Below are 24,795 nucleotides of genomic sequence, written 5' to 3' on the forward strand. Positions count from 1 at the left end.
AGCAGTAAAAACAGTGTGTGATCAAGGTGATCTGCTAGGGTGTAATCTCTTCAATCAAATACTGCAATGAACATTGTTAATTTCATTTTATTTCTGCACTACCCTTTCAGATACTCAGAGAAACCACTCGGGTGGGAGTAAACTTGGCACGAGTAGCTCACATGAATCTAGTGGGTTCTTGGAGCCTTCTTAGTTGCCCAGTCATTTTCATACTTGCTGTTAAATAGGCTTGGCTCAGTTTGATACAAAACTTTCCTGCCGTTTTTCCTATGACCTCACCCTGCTGTAAGGCACTCTGTCTCTTTTGCATTAGCTGTAAGCACTGTGGAGAACCAGGCCATGTGTGGGGACTTGCGTTAGACTCTTCCACTGCTTCTTCAGGACTTGGAAGCCCTCATAGTCTGTACAAGTATTTAATATTCTTTAACTCCCGAAAAGACTCAGACACCTCTCACTCTTTTCCCATGCCTAAGGCCTATAAGCATGCTCTCCAGTTGCTGTTGTTGCCTTCTCAGAGCCATATCATACTTTGACAGACCCTTAAGGTCTCAAATGCTTACTGGTACAAGGAGGTGCCTACATGGGTTGATAAAGGAGGGAGTAAGTTTGATGGAACCTCCAGAGAAGTGGGAATTAGAAGCCTTATACACCTTAACAAGAAAATAAAGTAGAAGGATTCAGAAAATATTTTGATTGATGCAACACGAGAACGAATGCAGATATTAAGCAAAAGTAAAGAAAGATCCTTCTGGGCCTACAAGAAGGAACAAAAAGGCTGTGTGAAAAATGTAAGGGAGAGGATCTTAAAAAGTTTGTCATAAATCAGTGAAAAGAGATAACATCTGTAGCTAAATAATCCAACATCTAGCCCTAATTTATGACTATGTTGGGGTTTTTTATAAATTAATATTAGTTTGTCCAATAGGGAAGATAATAAATAATATTGTAATGCAAAAATTTAAATTTCAAATAGAAAACATAATGAATGAGGAAAACAGTGACCTTTTTCAATTAAGAGAAAAATATTCTTTCAGAGTGTAAATCAATGAGAGATGTTTCAGTGGTTTGCATATTTCTTATAAAAATAAATATCTGCTATGGAAACAAATGAATAACATAAATATGTATTAAAATTATAAGACTCTGTTGCCAAGGTTTTGACTAACAAGTTATGGGAAGTTGCAAAGGAGCAGTCAGGTGAATATTTATTATTTGATCCCTATCAGGCAAATGAGCATATAAAATGGGTGATGATACAAGATTTGGCTTGGACCCCAGTGAACATTTCAAAGGATTACTCAAACTATTGCATTTCAGGCATAACTTCATAAACGTAAGAAGTTAGGTGTGCTCAGTTTCTTGTATGATTAATAACAAAAGATTTTGAAATGGCAATTCAGAGCAGAAACTTGTCAACATGCCTTTGGAAGAGCCTTTCCAAAGAGCTGTCTTCTTACTTTTAAGTATACTGGGAGGATAGAGAGAACATCCTAGCAGTTTAGGCACCTAAATTAAGGGCTTGAATTAATCCCCTAAGAAAGAATACTATACTGAAAACTTAAACAGTGTTCAAAATGAAAATACTCAACAGAGTTTGTGTTGGTTTGGGATTTTTTTTTTTCCTTTTTTTGGGGTGTTGTGATTTCTTTATTAGGAGAGTGTTTGAAAACCGTATGTTAAGTTGAGTATAATTTTTCAAGACAGTACACAAGCAATTATTCCTTATCCCAAGTTTGTCTTTTTAGGTTTTAATGCAATGGCATTAATTAGTATTTAACAAAAAAAAAAAAAAGAAGCTTAGTAGTTGAGCAAATTACTCACTTTGCTCTTCTAAAAACTGCAAAAGTGCTGGCATGAAAGTCTAGGCATTCATTTCATAACAGATAGACTTCTAATGCAAACTTTTTTTCTGTGCTTTTTACTGAACATACCTGCGAGCCATTTCTGTGTGTTTCTGAAAAATAGCTAAAGCAACAATGCAATTGCATTGCTTATATTGACTTTCAACCTGAGTGAGTTGTGTCCTTGATTGTGTTATGCTCAAACTCATTGTGCAGGATGATTTGGACAATTTCAACATAATTCTCAATCAGCAGTTATCAGAAATGCTACTGAAGGTTTACCACAGAGATCTTTTTAATATACAAGATATTTAATGCACTGTCTATATGGCTATGTTGGCTAATTGCCATGTGATCACTTTTCTTCTCCTCTTTTTAGTGACTACATAAACACTCAGCATGGACCTAGAAAAACCCTTCTCTAGTTACAGTAAATTTAGGGTGACCAAATATAAAGAAAGGAAGATGTGCTCATTAACACAGTGTATCCTCAGTGGAGATCATCTTACAGGGTACATGTCCTGTGTACTGCATTGAGTCATGGGGCACATGACACATCTGGTCTGATAATAGCCTGTCTTACCTCCCAGTCTTCTTTGATGGTCATTGCATTTGATTAATAACTTAAAAATATAGATACATAGAAATGTAATGTCAGTTTCTAAACCCCAAATTCGCTTCTCAAATAAAGTCCTTGAGATACTGGTACAAAGGCTTGTCTTATAGGACTGGACTCTGTACTGGTCTTTACACAGTGGGACATGTGGTCACCCTGTATGAACTAATACATTATGATAGTAAATACCGGTGAGTCAATTTGTGTATATGTCCACATGTTACAGAGTTATGCACAGGCAGAACAGCTTGGTGGTTTTTTCAACAGAAATATCTTTTCCTGCAAAATGGATTCCACTTTTTGTCTGTGTGAAACAATTCCAAATCAAATTGTGCATTAACAGTGTCAGAAACTCAACAGAGATCTGACTTCAAATGAAAAGGGAGACAAAATATGTTTGCATTTGAAGGTTTGTTCCAATTTTATGTTACCATTTCCATCCTCTGGTCTTTTGTCTATCATTCATAAATACTGTGGTTACTGATGTTTCATCCTGGGTTTTGAGATATTACCTATTTAAATGAGTATTTAAAATATAAATTCTCACTTGACTTAGTAATACATGTACCTCTGAAATATATTTGAACATGACCATCAGAGGGCTGGCTGTCAAGAATATCACTGACAAAATGAATAGCATTACCTTGACAGTTTCTGTTGACAGGTTCTGTGTTTTTCTTGGAAAGACAGGAACACAAATTTTTCAAATTTTTGTTCTCAGATTTTTTTGTAAGATAGTGAATGATCATTATCTTTTAGTAAAGCTGTTTGAAAAAGCACTTGAAATCTTCTTGCTCTGATGTTCTCAAACTATCACCTTTCTCAGATATACTGGCTCAGAATATCAGTAGAAACTAAGACAACTATAGTAACTAGCATTTCACCAAAAGTAATGTATCAATGAATTAATTTTTTTTAAAATCTCTTCCTCTCTCAGGTTAATTCATGTAATTTAATAAAAAAACTTGGGAGTCAAATGTGAAGTGACAGGTGGATTCAAACAAGTCAGGGTCTGAAGCTTCTTTGCTACCTTTTTTTATACTTGGTTAATCAATGGTTCAATATGATTTGTTTATCTGAGATTGTTGTTATGGGGCGAATACTAAAACAAAGGATGTACCCATGTTTTTTGTGGGTTTTTTGTATATTTTCAGAAAGTAGAATGCATAATCATAAGGATGTTTGTTTATCTAGAAAATAACTTTTAAGCCACTACAGTGAACTTTCTTAATCTGTTTTCAGTGATTTTTTTTTTTTTTACATCTGTACTATTTCACATTAATAACTGATGTGAGTTAACTGGTTGTTCAGGTTAGATTTGCATTCTGATCCAAAGATTGCAGGTTGCTGAGTTATCCCTTAAGCTTCCCAGCTTTGTGGATCCATTAAGCCTTAATTAAAGAAGCATCTTAGAAAAAAAAAAATAATCAGACCATTTATATCCAAAGAAGATGCACACTGGTCATTTGTTTGTTCACCAGCATAAAAATTATTATTTAATGGAAATTTTAATCACAGCAAGCTTATAGATAGACATATATTAAATGCATTAATCTTTCTATAAGGTTATTCGCAATGTATAAGGTTACTCCTCTGAAAAGACTGCTTCAGATTGCTTTCCGGTAATGCTAATACCCATTAAAAAGATGAATATATATGTGTGTAAGTCAATCATAAGGTATTAAAGAGGTGTAGCAACTTAAGCTTCTTTTCTTCTTGGCAGGTCACTTTGAGAAATGTCCTAGTTCAATTAAAATATTTTTTCCATTTCCTAGGAGTAGATTCAGATATGCTCTGTCTGTTCTCTATCTTATCTTCACTGTCAGAATTTAAAACAAACCTGAGTGAGATATAAGGATAGTCCAGCTACTTCAGGCACTGAACAAGTTCAAATGTAAGGGTGCATATATGTGGTTTTGTGTGCATGTTCATTAGATGTGCATCCAGGTTGAATATTTGTCCTATGTAGGGATACATTTTTTAAGAGTATGTGTACAATTTTGTAGAATTTAAACTCAGATAAACTGCATTTTCTGTTCTTCAAGCAGCCATTCTTTCATCTCTACTTTTAAAATGCTACAGTAGTGAGTGGAAGCCATATAAATGAGGGAGGCATACAAAAGAGCACACGGTGTGATAGTTTTTTTCAGATTAGATTGGTACTATGAAGTTAAAGTTAACAGAAATTATCATCTAGGCTATTGTCATTTAACATGTTAATGACTGAAAATATTGTATATCTGAAAAAAGAAATGCAGTATTTTAGAATAGTAGTGTACAACTCAAATATTCATATAATAGTCTCAGAAACACAAAATAGTCAAATTAGTTCCTTGGTTCTGCCATAAATGCTCTGTATTCAGCATTACTTTGTGTCTACATTGATTTTGATGCAAAAGTATTCCTGGAAAAAAATCTCAATTCTTGGATGCTTTGGTCTGGATGTTTTGGAAAAATATTAAAATAGTTTAGATATAAAATGAGCTCTGTGACAGAAGTATGGATGAAGTGAAAGCTAATAGTTTCATATTAGAGTGGTACCATAAGATCTTCCTTCTCCTTTCATCTTGCAACAGCCTTGACAACAACATTGTGTCTCCTCAGATTATTATTATTAATAATAAAGTTTTTGCAAATTTTCAGCATGTTTGCATGCACTTAAGGTGTGTTTCTTTAAAAATGGAAAATGTTTAGATTCAGGTATGGTAATGCTGGAAAGTTGTATTTCAGGCCCTGATACATATCAATTTATTTAAAAAAATATAAATAATGCTCACAGGTGATATTAGTTATGTACCAATATCTGACTGTCATATGACTTTTCTAAAAAAATCCTGTTCACTTGTTACTTTTCTAGGTAATATGATGAACTGTGTGAGTTTGCTTTACTGAATGCTGCATTTTCTCTTTTGCATTGGTTTTATAATAAAATGCAAAAATAATTTCTCATATTTTACTGGCCATCCACAATATGGGGTACTAGGAAAGGTCAGCATATTAAGGTGACAATATGCAAATATTTGATTCACCATGCATATGAATATTACTCCATTTCTCAGTATAGTTAATTAGGTGATTTTAATATAGTTTGTGACAGAAAAAAAGAAATGAATTCGCCATTGGTCCATCAACAGTTGTGTGCTCTAAACGAGTTGGGCTAGAAGCCACTATTGGAAATGGCTGAATGAAGTATGCTAAAATTAATCCTGTTTCTAATGTAGCCAGAACAGCTCACAATGAAAGACCCTCTTCTCTCCTAATCCAGCAAATTTCTAATGGTTGTTCCTCAGGATTTGGGGGTGGCATCTGGTAGTTCCAGCAGCTCTTGGGAGACAGTACTTGTATTCCTACTCATTCTCAAGTTCCTCTTACTTTTAATTCTTCCCATTATTTTTCATTCATTTATGCCAGTCTATATGCTACTGTCATAACATATAAAAGAATACAGACATTTGAAAAACAGAAAACTCCGTTTCTTGGTTTTCTTTTTTTTTTTCCTCTTATCTTTTTTCCCCTAAAGCAAAGGGTTGTTTTGGTAATGCACAACCAGCATGGGCTGGTTTCAGATTTTCCTATAGCAGGAAGTTATGATTAGGAAGAGGTACCTAGGCTAGGAAATCTAACGACTCTCTACGTTTGATTTGATTTAAGGTTTGAAAGAGCAATTGGGCAGTATAAACTGAAGAAAGCCTTAGCATCTCTGCTTTTGAGCTTATCTATGTGTAGTTACTATTCTGGTTTACAGTTTCCATTAATAAAAGTAGCTCTTCAGCAATTTTTTTTGTGAAATTGGTCTGATATGTGCCTGTCTTGTGTTGTGCCTGTCAGAATTAGCTTTGTGTATTACTTTTTTTGCCTGTCAGATCATTAAGTTAGTTGATTCATTTTGGAGTCAGAAAATGTTCAGGGAGGGGAAAGTTTTGATCCAATCAACCTTCCATGGAAACAACTGCCTGTTTGCCGTCTGCAGTGGGCATTGATCCCTAGCTTGTTTGTGCCTTGCATTTGTTATGCATGAGTAAGCGCATTAGCCTTTTCATTTCATTCATTAGACAGTTAGTCCTTGATTAGTGTTTCCTAGTTTCTGTCAAAAACGCTACTACTTCTTTATTCATTTTGTCTTGGATCTGCCTTTTGCTTCAGTGTGTAGAAAATGAACAGTTAAATACAACAGTAGTCCTTTTATTTCTTTTTCATATAAAACTGGCTAACAAATATACTTTTCTAATGCTGGCACATCTAATGTGGGATAAAGTATGAATGATGGGTCTTTCTAAAGTTAACAGAGTTATTATTTTAGTTCAGCTGGCAGGCTTTGTTTAGAAGTGTGATGTCTCAGGGTTTACTGTCAGCTTTATTTCATCCATCTCCAAGAACTGTGGGATCACCTGGATACTTGTGGATATTTGCCTTATAAAATTGCACAAAAAATAAATTTAAAATAATGATGAGTGCCGTTTGAGAATACAGCACTGAAAATTTCAGATGACAGTTTGGATGACAGGACAGAACAATAAGGCATTTTATGACTAACACCAGTCCAGTCACTGGGGAATTTTGCTGTGATTTCCTTGTAGAACAGTAAAATGTTGAATGACAATTCAATTCTTAAAAATAATAGAAAAATACATAAATAATTTTGTGATGTGCATAAAGCAACAAACTATGGACATCTTTAGAAACTACATAATGAGATCATGAATAAAATTGAATATTTTAATGGATCCAATCACACTTATTTGTGATTTAGATTAACATTTATTAGTTTAAATAAAATTAAAATTAAAATTATTTTAAGCAAAACTTTTATCATGTTTGGAATAATTATTAATATATGACTTAAGTATTTAATTTTTATTTTTTCCTCCAAATTCTCATTCTCATTGTTTTAAAATAGTTTTAAATGTTGCCAGATATACTCATACTTAGTTTAATATTTCTCTCTAATTCTTAGGTTTAGTATTTCCATAATTGTTGAAGTTTGTAAAAGGGGGGGGGAGGTTCATGTAGGTGATAGTTGGTTATAGTAACAGTTTTGTATTTTTCTCAAATGCTATTTACATAGAAACTGAAATTCATTTTAATTTCCTACTAACTGAACTAACTCTTCTTATATTCTTATATATCCAGAATTTTAAGATATAATATGAAGACATGATCTAAATGGATTTCTCTGTGTTTACAATCCTTTGCAAGACTCATGAGTTGGTAGATTTCATACTCTTACCTTATTTAATACATACATTAAAGATGAAAAATCAATTTCCAGTTTGTAAAGTTTTAATGATTAGTATGAGAAATAAATATTACATAATCTGGACCGAGGAAAACATTAACTTCATACCTGCAAAGGAGATACAAAAATGCTTTGAAATCACTTCCAAATATTCTATATTCAACAACTCCCACCAGCACAATGATTTGATTCTCATTTAAATGTTACAGACATATAAGTATTTCATACAGCTATTTCATTTCACATACAGGTTATTTATTATGTTAATAGCATAATTTACTTAATTTTAAAGAGTTTTGATAACATTATTTCAAATAAGAAATCTGTTTTTTATATTAAACTATTTTTACCCCTACATGATTTCACACCCTGACATGTAGCAAATGGGGAATCTCCTGACATTTATTCCAATTTTCCACCAAATTTTAGAGAAAGTTATTGAATGGCCTTATGCAAATATCAACTTGTATGCATATCAAGTAACTTTGCTGACTCTTATCACTCCCCTTTTTTAAAGAAAAAGATTTCAAATACTTTATATAGTATTTCTACTAGGCAGAACTGTACCAATGGTCTTATTGGAAACCTTCACATCTGGATGATATTTGCTGTATCAAATCTGAAGGCACTTTCAGTAAATATAACTATCACGTCTGATTTGTAAAAAGGAATAATGGAGACTGCAACAGGAATAATATATTATTAAGTTCAGATATATCCCATTCTGGAACTAGTGTACCTGTAAGCTTTCTAACTGATAAGAGTATTGCTCTTGTTGAAAATTACAGTTCACAAAACACCTTGTTTACAGTTTTGGTCTTCTGTTTTGCAATTTTCCTGTCACAACAGATTTATGGTGTTGTTTTTTTTTCCTGTTAGGATGCTTCAATTGCCCACAGATTCCACATCATGAGAGAAAAACATCCAGAGAAGTTCAACAGTAGGTAAGAATCTAAAAATACATGCATATAAAAATGTTTTCCCATGTTATTAAGGAATGTTCTCTGAGGAGTAAAGTTTTACACTTCCTTTAAAATATTGATTCTTATAGAAGAGAGGAAATTGGTTCATTTTATATTAAGTATATGCTTCCAGACCGCTTGTAATGTAACTGTTTCATATCTGGTATTTCAACTGAAATCAAAAGCATTGTAAATAATCTGTTCTCACGGGTGCGATGTTTGACTTGTAAGACTAGCATGGACAAGATGATGCACCGTGGTTGTGAGGTTCCCTGAATTTTCACTTTGCCTTTAGGCACTGAGGAACACTTCTTAGACAGTTGCAGATGGTGATCCTTATGTTTCATTCACACACACACTGGTGCCTTGACAGCGGTCTCTTCCATATATACTCTAAGTAAGGGCAAGTGAATGCCATTTTACACATAAATGCTTTTATCTTTAAACAACTTTGTATACATAAAAAAAAGTCAGGAATGAGACTTTGCATCTGTTTCTTGTCTTGCTTCTTGAATTTTCAGTATTACCGCAGAGCTTTTATGGAGATTAAAAATGTATTACATTTAGTGTAAATTTACCCTCTTTCAATATCTGGTTTGTTCAGTAGATAACCTTCATAATGCAATGTTTATGTTTGTCTCTTCTTATTTAGGTAGTTTAGCACGTAAGTTGTGATGGGTAAAAGCAACATTTCAGAAACTTTAATTAACATTTAAAGACACATGCGGAGAGGAAAGTAAGATACAATGTTATTTGGAATATATAGGGGATGTCTAGAAATAATTATTAACACAAATGTTTTGTCACTGTGAGCCTAACCATAGATTTTCTTTAGGTATTTGTTTTTTAGTTTAGTGGGTGACCTGGAAAATCTTGGATAGATGCAAATCTTCATAGACCTCAGCATGCCAAAATATGCTCTTTGTGTTCTCATCTTAGAGCTGTACAGAATGATGTTTGAATGTTTGAAAATTATCTTACTTCTTACTGTTTTCACATTAAAAGTATTTATTTTACATCTAACAGTCAGAGTTGAGGTCTTTTTTCTTGAATGCTTAATCTATTTAGTATCTATGCAGTGTCATACTATGAACCCAAGTCTGTGGGTTTTTTTCAAGTCCCACAGTACATATTTGTTTTCTACTATCTCCTTTTCCTAGCTCTGATGCTTCTCATTCTCAAAGAATCATGAGAAGGTATGAACTCAAGCCTGATCTGTGTATCCCAATGTATTATCCCCTGTCAGCAGGACTAGAGATACTGGACTTTTAGCAAATGCAGATATTCTAGGCCTTGAAGATGAAGCTAGTTTATCAGTGGTCTTTCTGCATATTTTCAGCAGTTGGCAATTATAATTTATAAAAAGCTCAGCTAATAACATGAGTTTCAGATCAGATTTCATGTCACAATAAATCATATGCCATTAATAACATCTGCTAGCAGACTCACCTTGAAATTCATCTATATTTTAAGGAACCTGATGTTTCTAACATTATCTTAAGGAAATTAATTACAAAAATATATAGTTCCAGTCCCTACGTACTTTGGTACTGTGATATTGAAAGGACTTGAAAAAAGCAGTGATTCTCTAGGTATTCAAAGACTATTTAGAAAGATTATGCCTTTCTAAAAAGAATATAAAGTCTTGAGCAAAGTATTGTAATAGAAACTGATTTTTTTTTGTGTGTAGTGAGAAAAAAAAGTGGATTTCTATTTTTGTTGAATAGAATTTTCCAGATGATGATGTTTCACAAATACTTTGTTCCACTAACAGTTACTTGCATGTGGCAACACTCCATAATATGTTGCAGCAGCATTTTCCTGCAGTGTGTGAAAATAAAACCCTTTTTTAGATGTCTGCTAAGCCAGATTTAATTCACCAGAATGTGGAATTTTCTATGCAATCTAAATGATTTAGCATCAGCAAGTCCAACTCAAGTCTGATTAATAGTGGGCTCCATAGTTAACAGCACCTGCTCCTTTGAAAATCCTACATTACTCATTTGAAAATCCTACACTGTCATATGTACATATCTCTTGTGATTTAAGAAAAATAATACTTTTTTGGTTTTATTTTAGTTTCCTCTTGCCTGATTTTCCAACTTTTTTAGCTTTCACAGCTATCATTCAGTTTTTCAGAGCAGGCCTTTGCACTGACGGTCTACTCTGAAAAATGAACACTCAAAAAGTTTCCTTGAAGAGGAACTTTTAAGTTTATACAGTGTGCAGAGGTCTTTTGAAATCCACAGGTGTTGTACTTACTTTAGTGAAGTAAGTTAGGCTATTTGGGGTTGGAGAATCTTTTGCATTAAATCCTTGGTAATGATCCTCGAATTCCTGAGGGCATTCCCTACCACTCTGATCATCTGTAAATAGAGCATACTAATAGGGAAACTCCTGACCCATTGTACTTGAGTGGAAGCAGAATCTTCCTGTATTTATGTTCTCCAAATGAAGGTGAGAGAATATTGCAAGACATAGAAAGGCTTTTTTAATGACTGCTAGCCAATTTTGTGGCATTGTTTGGAACTAAGTGACTAATTCTTGGGAACTGTGACACATTTTGAAACTCTGCAGTGTTCTTACATTTTGGACACAAAGACTTAGTATTACTAGCTTATTAAAAATAAAAAGAAATAAATTAGGGTGTAGATTTGTAAATTGGCTAGAGATAAACATTTAAGTCTTTGGAAAATCTAAGTTTGTGTAAATGCTGAAGAACTAAAAATCCACATTGTCAGTTGTCTCCTTTGCAATGAAGCACCTGTTTATTTGAGCTTGTTAATAAATTGAAATCAAGTCCTTCGACAAAAGGATCTTCTGTGTTCAGAAGCTTAATTTTCAATGAAAAGATACTTAATACATGCCTTAATATCTTGGCAGTTTTATACTTGTAAGCTGCGCTATGGAATGGCTCCATATTGTTTTCCAAATAAGGCTCAACATAAATATCTGCCAGTGATTTTAAAATATTTTTTACTTGTTCCTAAAAATGGATCTGCAAGAGAATAATTTTTTTTCTAGTGGTAGTCAAATAGCAAAGAATGGAAGTGAGAACACAATAGTAGCATCCCTACCTCAGTCAGAAGAATGAATCCTAATAGACCATTTTAAGTAATTATATCTTTGGATCATTAGCACACGTTATCAGAAATCAGGCTGACATTGCATTGAGATTTAATTCTAAAACTGCAAAATCTGAGCTGTCACATTACCCACTCTACAGGTCTGAAGTGCTGACAACCCAGTGCTTGAGGACGCAGACTTTCCTTCCCAGCATCTCCTGCTTCAGAGTAGGGTCAAATTTTCAGATTTAAGTGTGGAAAGGCTGAGTTTATGCCAGAGGGAACAAAACTTGCAAAAGCAGTATTTCAAGTAACAGTGTCATTAAACTAGGACATACAGTTGAAATAATGATTCAGTTAGGCCAAAATGCCCTACAGGGACCTGTGTAAACATCGTAGGCTCGATGCTGGGAATAACAGATGTATGAATTATGTGACTGGAATATACACAGGGAAACAAAGAATGCTTCAACAAAAAAATAATTCAAGTTGATATTAACTATTCTAAAATAATATTCTGTTCAATTAGGTATACTACTTTGACTCTCTAGCATCCTGTAGCATAAAAGATATTTCTTAGTTTCAGTAAACTAAAGTAGGATTTATAAATTGCATTTACAGTCCTAAATACATTGTCTTTGAGGTTTTCAAACATCAATCTATTCCCACATTTCATAAACAAATCCAGCATAAAAAGTTCCTAATAACTTGATTTGCATCATATTCCTGACCAAGGACTTTCGAGGTTCCCTCTCAACTTGCTTAATTATGCTTTTTTTTTTTTTTGTGCCGCTATCTATACATTTAATCTCTAAGGAAGTTTTTAAGTAATAGAAAGTACTGACTTACTTCATGTAAGTATTCTCCAGGAGAATAAGGAAAGGCCACAGTAAGAAAAGTTTGGAGAAATGGCAGGGAAATGAACCTTTAGCAAGTTATTCCATGTGTCCTAACTTGTGTACTGCACTATGCAATGGAGTTATCATAGCATCATATCTTGACTAACCTCAAAAAAAGAAAAAAGGAAAAAATCCTGTCATGAATACACTGTTACTGTATTCAAAAGCTGTATCATAAAAGATGTCTAGTCCTGTCTGGCAGCAAAGAAACCAGAACACAGTTATTCCACTTGAATACTGGAGTTGAAAGCAAGTTCCAGTTTTGTGACTGAGAGAAAAAAAGATCAGTTTAAAAGCAATTTCATTTGTCATGAGGTGAATGAAATGCTCCATTCTCAGATGTGCTTAGTCTTTGTTTTAAAGCTGGTTTATTTTGGCTTTGAATTGAACAGTCAAAATGTTTTGTTTTGAATAGAACAAAACTATTTTGATATTTTCATTATTCTTCCAGCTTTTCAGTTTAAGTGATGGAGTCTCTTGGTTGGAGACACAACCACATATTTGCAGTGAATAGCATCAACACAACATTCCTAACTCGAATTGCAGATATTTCAGTCTCTTCAACTTCTCCTCCCTTCCTGGTTGTGACTGATACGAAAAAGCTTAAAAAGAAGACACTGGCTCCACAGAGAGACCAAACTGCAGACATCTATTACCTGTCCCACTGAACCCAAAGGTCCCTTTTTTTAAAGGATAAGACTCCAGGGAACAGTATCTCTGGACTCAGGCAGCATTACTGCAACTGCAGTCATCAGAAGCAGCGAAGTAAGGTGAAAATATTTATGATAGAGTGTGAAATATTTTCCTGTGAGCAAGAGATGGCTTGTAGGTAAATTAACATCCTCTGCCTAGCTTTTGGTTATAATGTTTATAGAGAGACAGAAATAAAAAAGCACAACCAGCATGTTCTTTTGTCAGTTCAAATGTGTAGCAGCCTACCTTTAGAAATAATGCCTGAAGAACATAATGTGTGCTTGAGTTGGGACAAAGGGAGATAGTTGGAGTGTAAAGCTGATTCAACCTACCTATATCTGTTGTCTACAGAGCAAAATCAAAGCACTTTGCATCTCTGGTATCTGCACCTCTCTCTTACCCAAGAGTTCATATTTTTATCATTTCTCTAGAAAGTGTTAATGGGCTAAGGCCCTCTGCTTGAGAGACTTCTTGGTCTCTTAAACATTATTCTGTAGTGACTGTCTGAGACACTGGTGTGGTTGGGAAACCTTAGGTTCAGACTCATGGGGACTAGAGGCAGTGTGCTGTATAAAATGTATGTTAAACAGGAATCCCTAAGTCCTGAGCATCCCCTGTGACTTCAAAGTACATCTCTGAAAGCAATGTGCTGTGTCCGGCCATACGCAGAGCGGTGAATTTATGTTTGTGTTCCCAGTGTCCTCAGCTGTCAAATTCTCTACTTTAGGACTAATCAGGGTTCAGGTTTTGTACCGTTAGAGTGGTAAGGGCATTTGTACTGTTCATGGGCCATTTCTGTTTGTGGGGGTTGTTGTATAACACCTGCCATACTGCACTTTTAAGAACAAACAAGAAACTGAAATATGTTCTACTACTATTAGCAAGATATGAGAACGTTGGGGTTTTTTTCTTTAAGGAAAGTTACATGTTTTATAAGATAAGTGATTCCCAGTTTTTAAAGAAATAGTTGCCTTACAAATTGTCAAGTAAAATGTATCAGGGTTAATGTTAAAGGATGAAAATCATTTAATTTCTAGGAGACAGGACTGTTGTGGTGCACAGTCATATGGAGGGATTGGCCCAGCATGCACTGCACAAGTAACAAACTGTTGATTCACAAAAGGTCTATCCATATGCTATAGGCCCAGGTCAATAGAATCTAATTTTCTTCAGCTGGTGTCAGGCTGGCAAAGGAATTTATTGCAGATGATGTTTCATTACTCAGAGCAGGTCACTGAACCTTTTCTATGGATTGAGGTGCCTAGTGGATGTTTTACAGATTCTTTAATTAATTAAAACTACTACCCTTTATTATAATATGTAACTCTATAGGAATTAAATCTTGGTTTCTTCCACTGTATAGTCACACCATTTGAAATAACAATTAATAACACAATGATAGAAAAAGGTTCCTGACTTATTTCATCTGTGGTAAATTCAGAAGTGAAGAGAGTCTACAGCAGATTTGGGAAACACTGTAACAAAACTGCTAAAATACAGCTTGCTATTTGTTGCTTGTTGATAAAGTATGGTCAAGTATTTCTATACAAATGAATAAGATTATTTTCCTTGTTTTTTATGAACACATTGAATAAAGTACATTGTGATAAAATTGTTTTTGATCAAATATTGCTTTTTTGGAGAGGGATTATAGTCAGAACTAATTAGTACTAACATGTAAATTTGAAGCTTCAAACTTCATTTTGGATAAATTAATCTTCAAATCGCAGATGTAAATGGCAAATCTTTACATAAATTTGATGTTGCTATATTTCATGTTTACAACAGATGCTAGGCTTTGTAAATGGTTAGGCAGCAACCCTTTCTAATATATATTGCAAAACCAACAAAACCTTCTTTAAAAACCCAGTCACAGTTGTTAAGTGGCCACAGCGCACTTACATATAATGTTATTGACAATATCCAAGCCATTAAAAGCCATGAAATGAATTGTTAAGGGATAAATTTTACACTTCCTATTTAATAAACATAAACAGATTACTCTTTAGTACAAAGAAATTAAAATTTAACAACATGAAAACCTTTACTCTGAACTGTGGATGCTTTATGGGCCTTTTTTTTTAATCCTTTGATTCCAGTAATTAAGCCCCTACTACAATACCTATAGATAATGAGGAGAGTCCAAATACTCCTTTAGTACAGCACAGACTGACATAATATGCAGTATGTGCTTTTACTTGCCTTGTCCTTTAACTAACTAGAAATTAGGTCTTAGATTTGCTTCAGATTCTGAATCTTGCAACTAATGTGCTCCAGGCTTCCAATTCTGCACTCTAAAATTGCAAATTGGTTTGTATCATATTAGGCAGTCTTAGGTAATTGGAAAGAAATTTTTAAAGAATTTAGTCAGTCCTCCTAACCCTTAGTACTACTGTTCAAAATTAATTTTTAATAGATTGGCAGAAAAGTAATGCTTTCAACCAGCATGTCAGCCCCTGATTAAATAACCTACAGTTTTTATCTTTGCTAGTTATGTAACTGTAGTGATTTTAAGTACTTAATGTATCAAATAAAGAGCCTGTGTCACCATCTCCATCACTTCAGATAACATTTTCCATTTGCCTCTTCATTCTATTTCAATGTAGTTTGCCTGGTTCATTCCTGTGTGTTTTTTTCATGTAAGTAATTTGACTGCTTTCTGATCTGATTTTCAGTCCCTTATTTTTATTACAGTAGATTACATAACCCCTTATAAGAAATGTGCAAAGCTAGAAGTATTTCCAAACTTACAGTATACAGCAAAGTATAATTTGCATATCTTACAAAATAAGATTGATCCAGTGGGTATTCCTCAGGTAAAGTTCTTATTTACTTCTGATGTATATCTTCATTTGATTAACATAGGATATATTTTGCCAAAGACAATATTTTGAAAGTACTTGTTTTTAATAATACAGAGCAATTCATATGATGGATTTGTATGAATATCAAATGATAGATGCAGCTGTATGATGGTATCTGTTGTTATAACTTCATTATTGCTAACATTTCCTTCAGAATAATTTTACATTTTGGTTTTACTTGTAAAATAGTAAGTACTGCTTCTTTTTGTTTTACCTAATATGAACGTAAGTATATAATCAAAATTGAGAAGTATTTATCTTAGTACTGAAATATCTCTTTAGCATTGATATTACCAAATTATATTTTCTATTCTTTTATATTCGTGTTTTCATTTTACATTTTTTTATTTTTCATTATGTAATGATATCCAAAATATTATTTTTTTTCAGTATCTTTGTGTGTCTGTGTTTGTGAAACATATTTTTAATAGATTATCAGAAAAAAAATTACAAAACAAAAAATATCACCTGGTCTGTCTTCCCCTCATGACGCTTCATTGTCTGCCAAACGGGAGTTCTGATGTGTTTTCAGAATACTATATTGGTCATTTACACCTTTGTAATTTCTTATGTTCTTTCCCTTCCTAAGACAGGCTTAGGATATTCTCATTTTAGCATATTTCTGTGTGCTGTCATGGCAGTGAAAGAATACCTTCTAGCTTCTCTTACAATTGTGTTGCTGAATGATTAGTGCCTCTTGATCTACATCCACTTCTAAAGCAGAAGATTAACAGATGTTCATTTGCTGTCTCACCAGTGCTCAGGGCACTAGCATCCTAGGATATTTTTCCCTTTGTCAGACCAAGAAATTATGGGAATTTAAAGAAATTTTGCCAACCTGCTCAAACAAAAATTGTTTTTGTTTATTTAGGCCTCTACTCTGCACTTCAGGAAATACACATTGTATGTATGTTACCTGTCTTGAGTGCTCTCTAATGTTCAGCTCTGGTTTGGGTAAATGGTTCAGATCAAAATGTTATGTGGCAGATTGCTGACTAAAGAACCAGTATTCCCCTGACTCCTTCCAGCTCAAGATGTCCACGAGTACTCTCTGGGTAAACTGTCAAGACAGAATACAAGACAGCAAAAGAAACATGTGGCAAACAATGTCATTTTGGTATTTTTTCTCAAAATTTTAATCAACAGTAGTTACAGAATTCCAAGTTCATTTATTGGTCAGGGGTTGAGAGAATGAGCTTGATGTTTCTGCTATGTTCACATGTCATGGCATAAAATGGATCACAATAGAAAAAGAGAAAATCATTGGACATAAAAACTGTTACCTAGTAATTACTTGGAATTTTTTAAGCTTGGAAAGTTTTCAAATTCTATCCAATTTCAATCCATGTAAGTCAACTTAGATATAGCAAAACTTAACACAGTTAATAGATTAATATGGTATTTTAACATCATATTGAATTTACATTAATTTTATTCCTGATGTACTAGAACTCAGAATATCATTTGAATCCACATGACATCGGTAGATGTGGTAAAAGCTACTCAGGATTTTGATTTAATAGTCAGAGGAAGAAGCTGTCTGTTACATTTGCTATTTTTTTGTTCAAATTAGACTTAGGGAACAGCTGCAAGTAATACGGTTTCCTGATTCTTGAGAACCTTTTGGTTATGCTGTTTTTAATAAAGATTTGTCCATATGAGGAACAGCAAGGTCTGTTAACCTTTCTTGCAGCAAGCTATTTCTGAGCCAATTATGAAGATGTCTAAAGGCATCGAATGCTCTTTGGAACAGTAACTTGTGATTTGGGAGTATAATGGCCAACTGAAGAACTTTCTCTGTGGTTAGTGTTTTTGTGCTCACAATATATAAAAAACAAGGGCAGCATTGATTTATTTTTTTTATGAGCTAAAATACTTCTTGGATTTTTTTTTTTAGTTATGATGATATATTAATAACTATAGTAGCAGCAGAAGTAGCAGAAGCTTCTTCAGTAATTTGGATTTTGCTAGTAAAGCCTTGAAGGCTGTGTTAAGCTGTCAATCTAGTGTTTTTATCAAGATTTTGTTGATGTTCAAAGAAAGAAAGAAGTGTGTTAATCAAAGAAATATGTTCTTGCTGGTATGAGGCAGCTGACTACTTACACCAAATGAAATCTTCAATATGCTCAGCTGCTTTGATTTCATAGAGTATTGCAGTGTAAATCTTCAGTGAAAATTATTTGGGAACATAAATGTAATTGACAAATTTTCGGGGGCTTTTAAAAATTAAACCTGAGTGAATTGACCTAAGCAGGGCTTATCCAAAAAAATGTTGAAGTAGGAAAGCTGCACAGCAGCCAAGACACTGAAGCCTTGGGACTATTTTTACACTGGCGTAATAGTGAGGGCACTCAGCCGGGAAGAGGGAGCTTGGGGTTCAGGTTCTCCTTCTGACACACTCTTTTACTTGGAAAGTATTTTAATCACTGACAACAAAATAGCAGCTGGTCCACAATGCAAATACAAATGCCATAGTTTGCAATAACAGCAGAAATACAGAAAATAACTAAGCAGGTGGGAATTTGACTCTGTCACCAGGTTGCCATGTGAAAAAGCAGTTTTGTATTATTGGAAGTCTCATGAAATACTAAGTTTTTAATTATGTTGTTTAAATTACTAACAATATTTATCCACTACTTTAGTCACACAAGCAAAATAAGTATCATGGAACCTGGACACACCTGCTGCAAAGGTGATGGTTTATGTGTAGTATATTAGTATCTGCATACAAATGAGAGATTCCTAACTGCTTTTCTTAAATCTAGAACAGGAAAACACAGACACCAATCTAAAGCATTTGCAGTCTGGCATATTTCATAAGTGCACACAGTAGTCTTCCTTCTGTCTATAAAAAACTCCTTTGCCATCACCTTGTTGAGGAATACATCCGGTGCAGGCAGCTCAGGTTGCAAGGGTAGTCTGAGATGCAAATTCAGATACAGACTGAGGGTGGGAGCCTGAGACAAAAGGCGTGAAGACCAGTTGTACCAGCCAGGTGAATGGACACTCGGAGACACAGCAGAAACCAAAGACTTAGGAGGAAGAGCGAGATTTATACTCACTTGAACTGAGGGTATGAAAGCCCAAGGGTCCCTTCCTTGGGGGTCCCTCCTCAGAAGCACCCAGCTCGAGCTGTTTCTCTGTTACTGCATCATGAATAAATTGCTTTATGAAACTAGACATCTGAGACTCTGCTATGGGAATTCTAGAGCCAAACTGGTAAGAAAACTCGGTCTGACTGCATGTTAGTGGAGTGTGTAGAGATTCAAGTGGGGCACCATCGTCTCACTGGAGCCACCCACTCTGAAGGGGCTTTGATCCCAGCAGTTAAAGTCTCTGGCATTGGGAGTGTGACTGACAGAGAGTCTTGTGAATGGTCAGACTGGGTTGTTTCCTTAACAAGCTACAATGCCCAAAGACACTAAAATTGTAGAATAAGGGAATATAGGTGTGGTGCAGTCCCTGTTGGAGAGACATATTAGACACAGCAAACACTGCCAAAGAGAAATCTGCTTAAAGGTACAGAAAGAAGATGCCTTTCAAGGCTACTCTAGACCATCACTGACTGACAGTTTCTCAAAATGCTTCATGGACAGTCACAGCTAACCTGCGTAGTGAACTACTACTAAACTGGATGGCACTGCAATGTCTGCATGAAGCACAAGACCACATGTTCTTCTGAGGTTTAGAGTAGATTTAATCACTGAAGGACCAGGCAATACCACTGTAGCTGTCTTACTTGTACGTCCAGAGCCATCTTAGTTGGCACCAGCTCTGCCATCCTGGAAGCATGCTCCATTACAAAGTGGAGGTGCGACTGAAGCATTGGATAAAATGTGTGCAGTGGTTGAATATACCGGATCACAAGCTAGCGGTCCCTGGTATCTGACATTATACCAACTTCTTATTCCTTACCAAATGTATTTTAGCTGTCTTAAGTGAAGGAAATATTTGAGATTAAATTTTAACTTATAAATTTTTTATTGCTATAAGGCATGCTCATCTTTTCCTTCCTCTGGCATCTTAAGACTTGTCGTTTCTCTTTCTGATTTGACTCCTTTTTTCATTGCCTTTCTTGACTTTACTTTGTTCCTTCACCTTATAAAATAATCAAGGATACAGATTTCAACAAAACTGTACTTTTGGTTAAGAAGGATTTCAATTTTTATTATAAAGCTAAATTAAGAGCTGCTTAATGCTCATGGTTTAGTGTTTTAATAAAAAGGGAAAGGGAGAAGCTGACAGGGCAAGAGGAAACTGCTTTTCAGCCATGTCTCTCACTTGAAATCTTAAGTGTTGCTTTGTTTGGTCTATTTATTAATTTTTTTTCTGAAGTCTTTATTGTGTAATGTCTATCATTTTCATAACTCATTTCTTTGTGAAATAAAGTGATATAAAGCTGCATGTGGTGTACAATTCTACCAGAATACTCTTTGAAAATGTACAGTTAAGTAATAAAACCATAAATATGGCCATTTAGTGCTCTGAACTAGTAGTGCACTGAAACCTGTAGCTTGGAAAATGTTATATTCAGTTTCTGTGCCAAGATTTTGGTGCACAGTGAGAAGTCTGTGAGAGCTTCTAGAGATGCAATCTCTTTTAAAAGCATATAGAAATGAAAGCCCAGTGCCTGCTGAAAAAATGGAAAAGTGATGTTAAGATTTAGAGAAGTGATCCTTCCTCACTAAAGCCTATTCAGAAGCATGAAGTATCAATGCCACTGCAGACTAAGTAACTGCTATCTTCTTTTCCTAGAGTTAATTACTTTTATACTTTTTTGAAAGCGTTCTGTAATACCTAACTGTGAATATTTTCTTACTCTATTCTCCAAGAATTTAGATTTGGGAATAAGCACAGATCTGTTGTCTGACAGTGTGAGACAGTGTATCACTGAAATCCTGATCTATCAGAGCTTTTATATTTTTCGCCTTTTGTCATAAGACATGCTTTTGATCTTCATATTTGTAAGTTTAAAAATGTAGAGAGGTAGATTATATCATAAAAACAACGACTTTTGTCATTGTTTCATTAACTCAGTTACTGTCTTGTACATTAAAATTAAGTAACTGTCCAATATTTCAGACTGTCTTATTTTACAGACTACTGGTAATGCCGCATGTATAATATCACAGAATATTGAACAGTTTTTATGTCTGGATATATCTTACCCACAAGCCACAGGAGGTGAACTTTTAACTGTATCAGATAATACTTAAGGAAAATCAGTATCTTTATAGTTCTTTACCTTATGAAATTCTAGATTGCATGTAAGGGCAAAGTATCCAGCTTTTTGGAAGGAGTTAAAAATATGTAGCTAGTAAAGCTTCCTCAGAGATAGTGTTGGGCAGGAAGTAGTTTCCCTGATGTGAGAACATTTTTCCTATTTAAAGAGAAGGCTAATTCAGATAAAAAAATCGGAACCTGCCTCAGTGTCAGAAAGGGAACTTTGCTTCTCCCACCGTTGCTGCTATACTGAGAGCTGCAGTGTTTGCTTGAAATGCGAGAATCCCAGCTGCAGCCCCCTGATTAAGAGTCACCTTCTTCCTCTTTGCCGATTAAGTAAAATACAAGTTGCCTTGTGAGAGAAGGCTTGGGGTTTTGTTTCTTTGTTTGTTAAATGTTGAATGTTTATTTATATGAAGCAGAGCACCTCAGCATCTTGGAACTGATGGATACAGTATAGGTTCATCCAAGGGACTTGGATGATGATTATGCTGTCCTCCTGCCAGGGTGACAACTCCAGCAGGTAACAACAAAAACTGTGTCTAGAATTGCAAAGGTAAGAGCTCTTACCTGAGATGTTGGATATTAAGTTTAAGCTTTAGTGGAAATACGGTATACACAAACTGTGTCACCTAAATCCCAGGTGATATATGTTGACTCACGAGAGATAGTTAATAAGGCATAGCTAAGTATGCTTTTATATGTTGCTTTAAGCTGATATTCCATCTGTTACCTAACAACTCTTTCTAGATGAAAATTCTATTAAAATTGGCTTCGTTATGTGTAGTTTTTTTGATTTCACTGCATAATATAGCCTAATCAAAGACAGCTGAAAATAATCCAGGTTAGCTCTATATGGAAGTCATATTATCCTCTAAGGGAGAAAAAACCAAGAGTTAAAACTTGCACCATATTGTTTTACTGCCATGACCAGTGAAAGAAAATCTTTAGTTAGTGGTGAGCCCAATTGGACTTCTTCATTACAGGGCAGACAATATGGCCCTGTATTTGTTCACAAGTTGGATTCCTATATGTATTCACAAGCTGAATTACAAAAACTAAATTACAATGATTGATGACATGGAGGTCAAATTTTAGTCTTAGGTGGAATGATGTTTTAAATAGTGATGTATTAAATATTTCTGTCAAGATTTCTACTTTTCATGGCATAGATTGGTCTAAAGATTTATTCCAGTGGCATATTTGGAAGCACTTCAGATTATGTTTGGATTGGTTTTGTCTTCCAGGTTGAAATATCAAATATTAATTGTCAGTTTTACAGAAGAAGAGCTAGACATAGAGAGATGTTAGTTTTCTCCCACTGCTTATGATTTAGATCAAAAGGAGGGGAAAAAAATTACATTATCTACTTTGGACTTAGTATACACTTTGTACATTGGAAACTAGTGCAAATAGTTTAAATGTTTGCTGAATTATAGCTCACTATAATAAAAAATGCACAGAGAATATATTTGTTTCTTACAATTTTAGAAACAGTTGATATCCTCATTTGTACTTCATAATCCACCACAGTGAAGGCTTAATAGACCATTAAAGAAACGGTGGGAAGTTAATTTTAATATGTAATGGTGTGAGGGGTTTTATTTTTTCCTTAATACAATGAAGCTTCTAACAATTTTATTTGCGAAGAAGATGATTATTTAATAAAGTGACAAACTGTCCCACTGATAGGATACATTAATTTTCTTCTAAAGCTGTTCCTTGTACTCCATAAGAAGGTGATAATTAGGTTTGCAGATTAGAATAACGTAATCAGACCACTTGTGTGGATGCTTGTTAAAATATATTTTCCTCTTCGTCTAAGACTCATAATAATTAAAAAATGTTTAAAAAGAGAACCATTCTTTTTCGGCATGGACTTTTTAAATAAATCCTAATAATATATCAAGTTATTCTTAAGCTAATTCAACTTTTTAAAAGGTTAATATTTGAAAAAGAATATGGGAAGTGATTAACTGATGAGTTTAAGTATTAGCATTAGATTTTGCGGGAACACCTACAGTATAAAACAGCGCTCATTCATATCCTGATTTAATTTCTTCCACTGTCACTCCTGATTGTTCCATTTAATCTTTCTTAAGTCACATAGAATTATCTTGTATGTGTAAATTAACAATCATTTTCTAATTTCACTGCAAACTTGAAGCACTGTCAGAGAAAAAGAAATATACTGGCAATGATTAATTCTCTATTTTAAACAAAACTAAATGCAGTTACTCTTGAGGTGGAGTCCACACAGAGTGGGTTTTTTGGTGACTCTAGACTCAAATAAAGGCAGTAGAGAAATAACAATGACTGTGAAATGAGTGGTTCAAATCTGAACGATCGGGTCTTGTGTCTATCACACTGAATCAGTGCAATATCCACTGACCTTACATTTTAAAACATTGAAGCCAATTTCCTTTGCTTAGGATTTGTGCAGTATTAAACACTTCTTAAAACTAACTTCCTGGCCTAAGCCCAAGGTGGAAAGTGTGCAGTCTAAGATCATTTAAAGTGTCTTTAAGTGTTCCAATTCCATCACTTTTAATAAGACTAAGATTTTTTTTTTCTGTAGTTCAATGAAGTCTTGTTCTAGGGAAGAGGGAAGAGGTTTTGTTTGGTATTTTTTTTTGTTTACAACAGACTTGAAATTAGTCTTACACTAAAGAATAAAAACTGTTTTCACAAATATACCTTAGTATTTCATCAATCTGTCCAAACTTTCAAGGTCTGAGATGTTTCATTATAGCAGTTATGATCATTGTGTTGATTAAGGAGGGCTGATTTAAACACTAATAAACCGGCATGTTCTGGCTAGAAGTTACTTCAATTTCAAATAACTGAGTGCAGAAAATATGTTACATTAGCAAGGGTTCACTGAGTTATTAAATATTTCTTTCATCTAATTTGTACATACATTCCAGTAACCCTACTTTGTGTGCACAGTTCCGTATATATATTTGATATACCACTCTAATCAAATTCAGGTTGCTGTGCGGACATTTTTTATGAACAAGTGAAAAATAATCAGTTTCTTTTTATTATCATTATGAAAGAAGTGAAAGAATATTTTTTTCTAGTGTGCTAAATATACATACTGTAAAGGACAAATATTCAGTCATTTACAGAAGGGGATGCAATACTGACTGATTTAACAGCAGTAGGTTAATATTATAGACTCAGTCATGAAGAGATTCTTAAAATACATTTTTAATATTGTTAAGTCCTTTTTTTAATCATTCTTGGATATTAAATAAAATTTTCTTATCATTTAAAGTAAATCATATGACAAAGATTAACCTGTGCCCTTACTCAGAAATTGATCAATAATGGCTCTATAAGCCTATAGGTCAGCAATTTAGAAACAATTGACCACATTTTTCCCTTTCTAAA

The 24,795-nt window shown here is 34.2% G+C and overlaps 1 protein-coding gene across 10 annotated transcripts in view; it reads left to right on the top strand.

Annotated features, from left to right (window-relative positions):
• DGKB (diacylglycerol kinase beta) overlaps positions 1-24,795 on the top strand; it is a 389,503-nt gene that overhangs the window by 242,889 nt on the left and 121,819 nt on the right. For all 10 annotated transcript variants that reach the window (XM_064676145.1, XM_064676132.1, XM_064676139.1 and 7 more), the window contains one exon: positions 8,573-8,637. In XM_064676145.1, coding sequence (XP_064532215.1) covers positions 8,573-8,637 — 65 coding nt within the window. The remainder of the gene's footprint in view (positions 1-8,572; positions 8,638-24,795) is intronic.

This window comes from Pseudopipra pipra, chromosome 1 (genome assembly GCF_036250125.1).
Source record: "Pseudopipra pipra isolate bDixPip1 chromosome 1, bDixPip1.hap1, whole genome shotgun sequence".
Taxonomy (NCBI): Eukaryota; Metazoa; Chordata; class Aves; order Passeriformes; family Pipridae; genus Pseudopipra; species Pseudopipra pipra.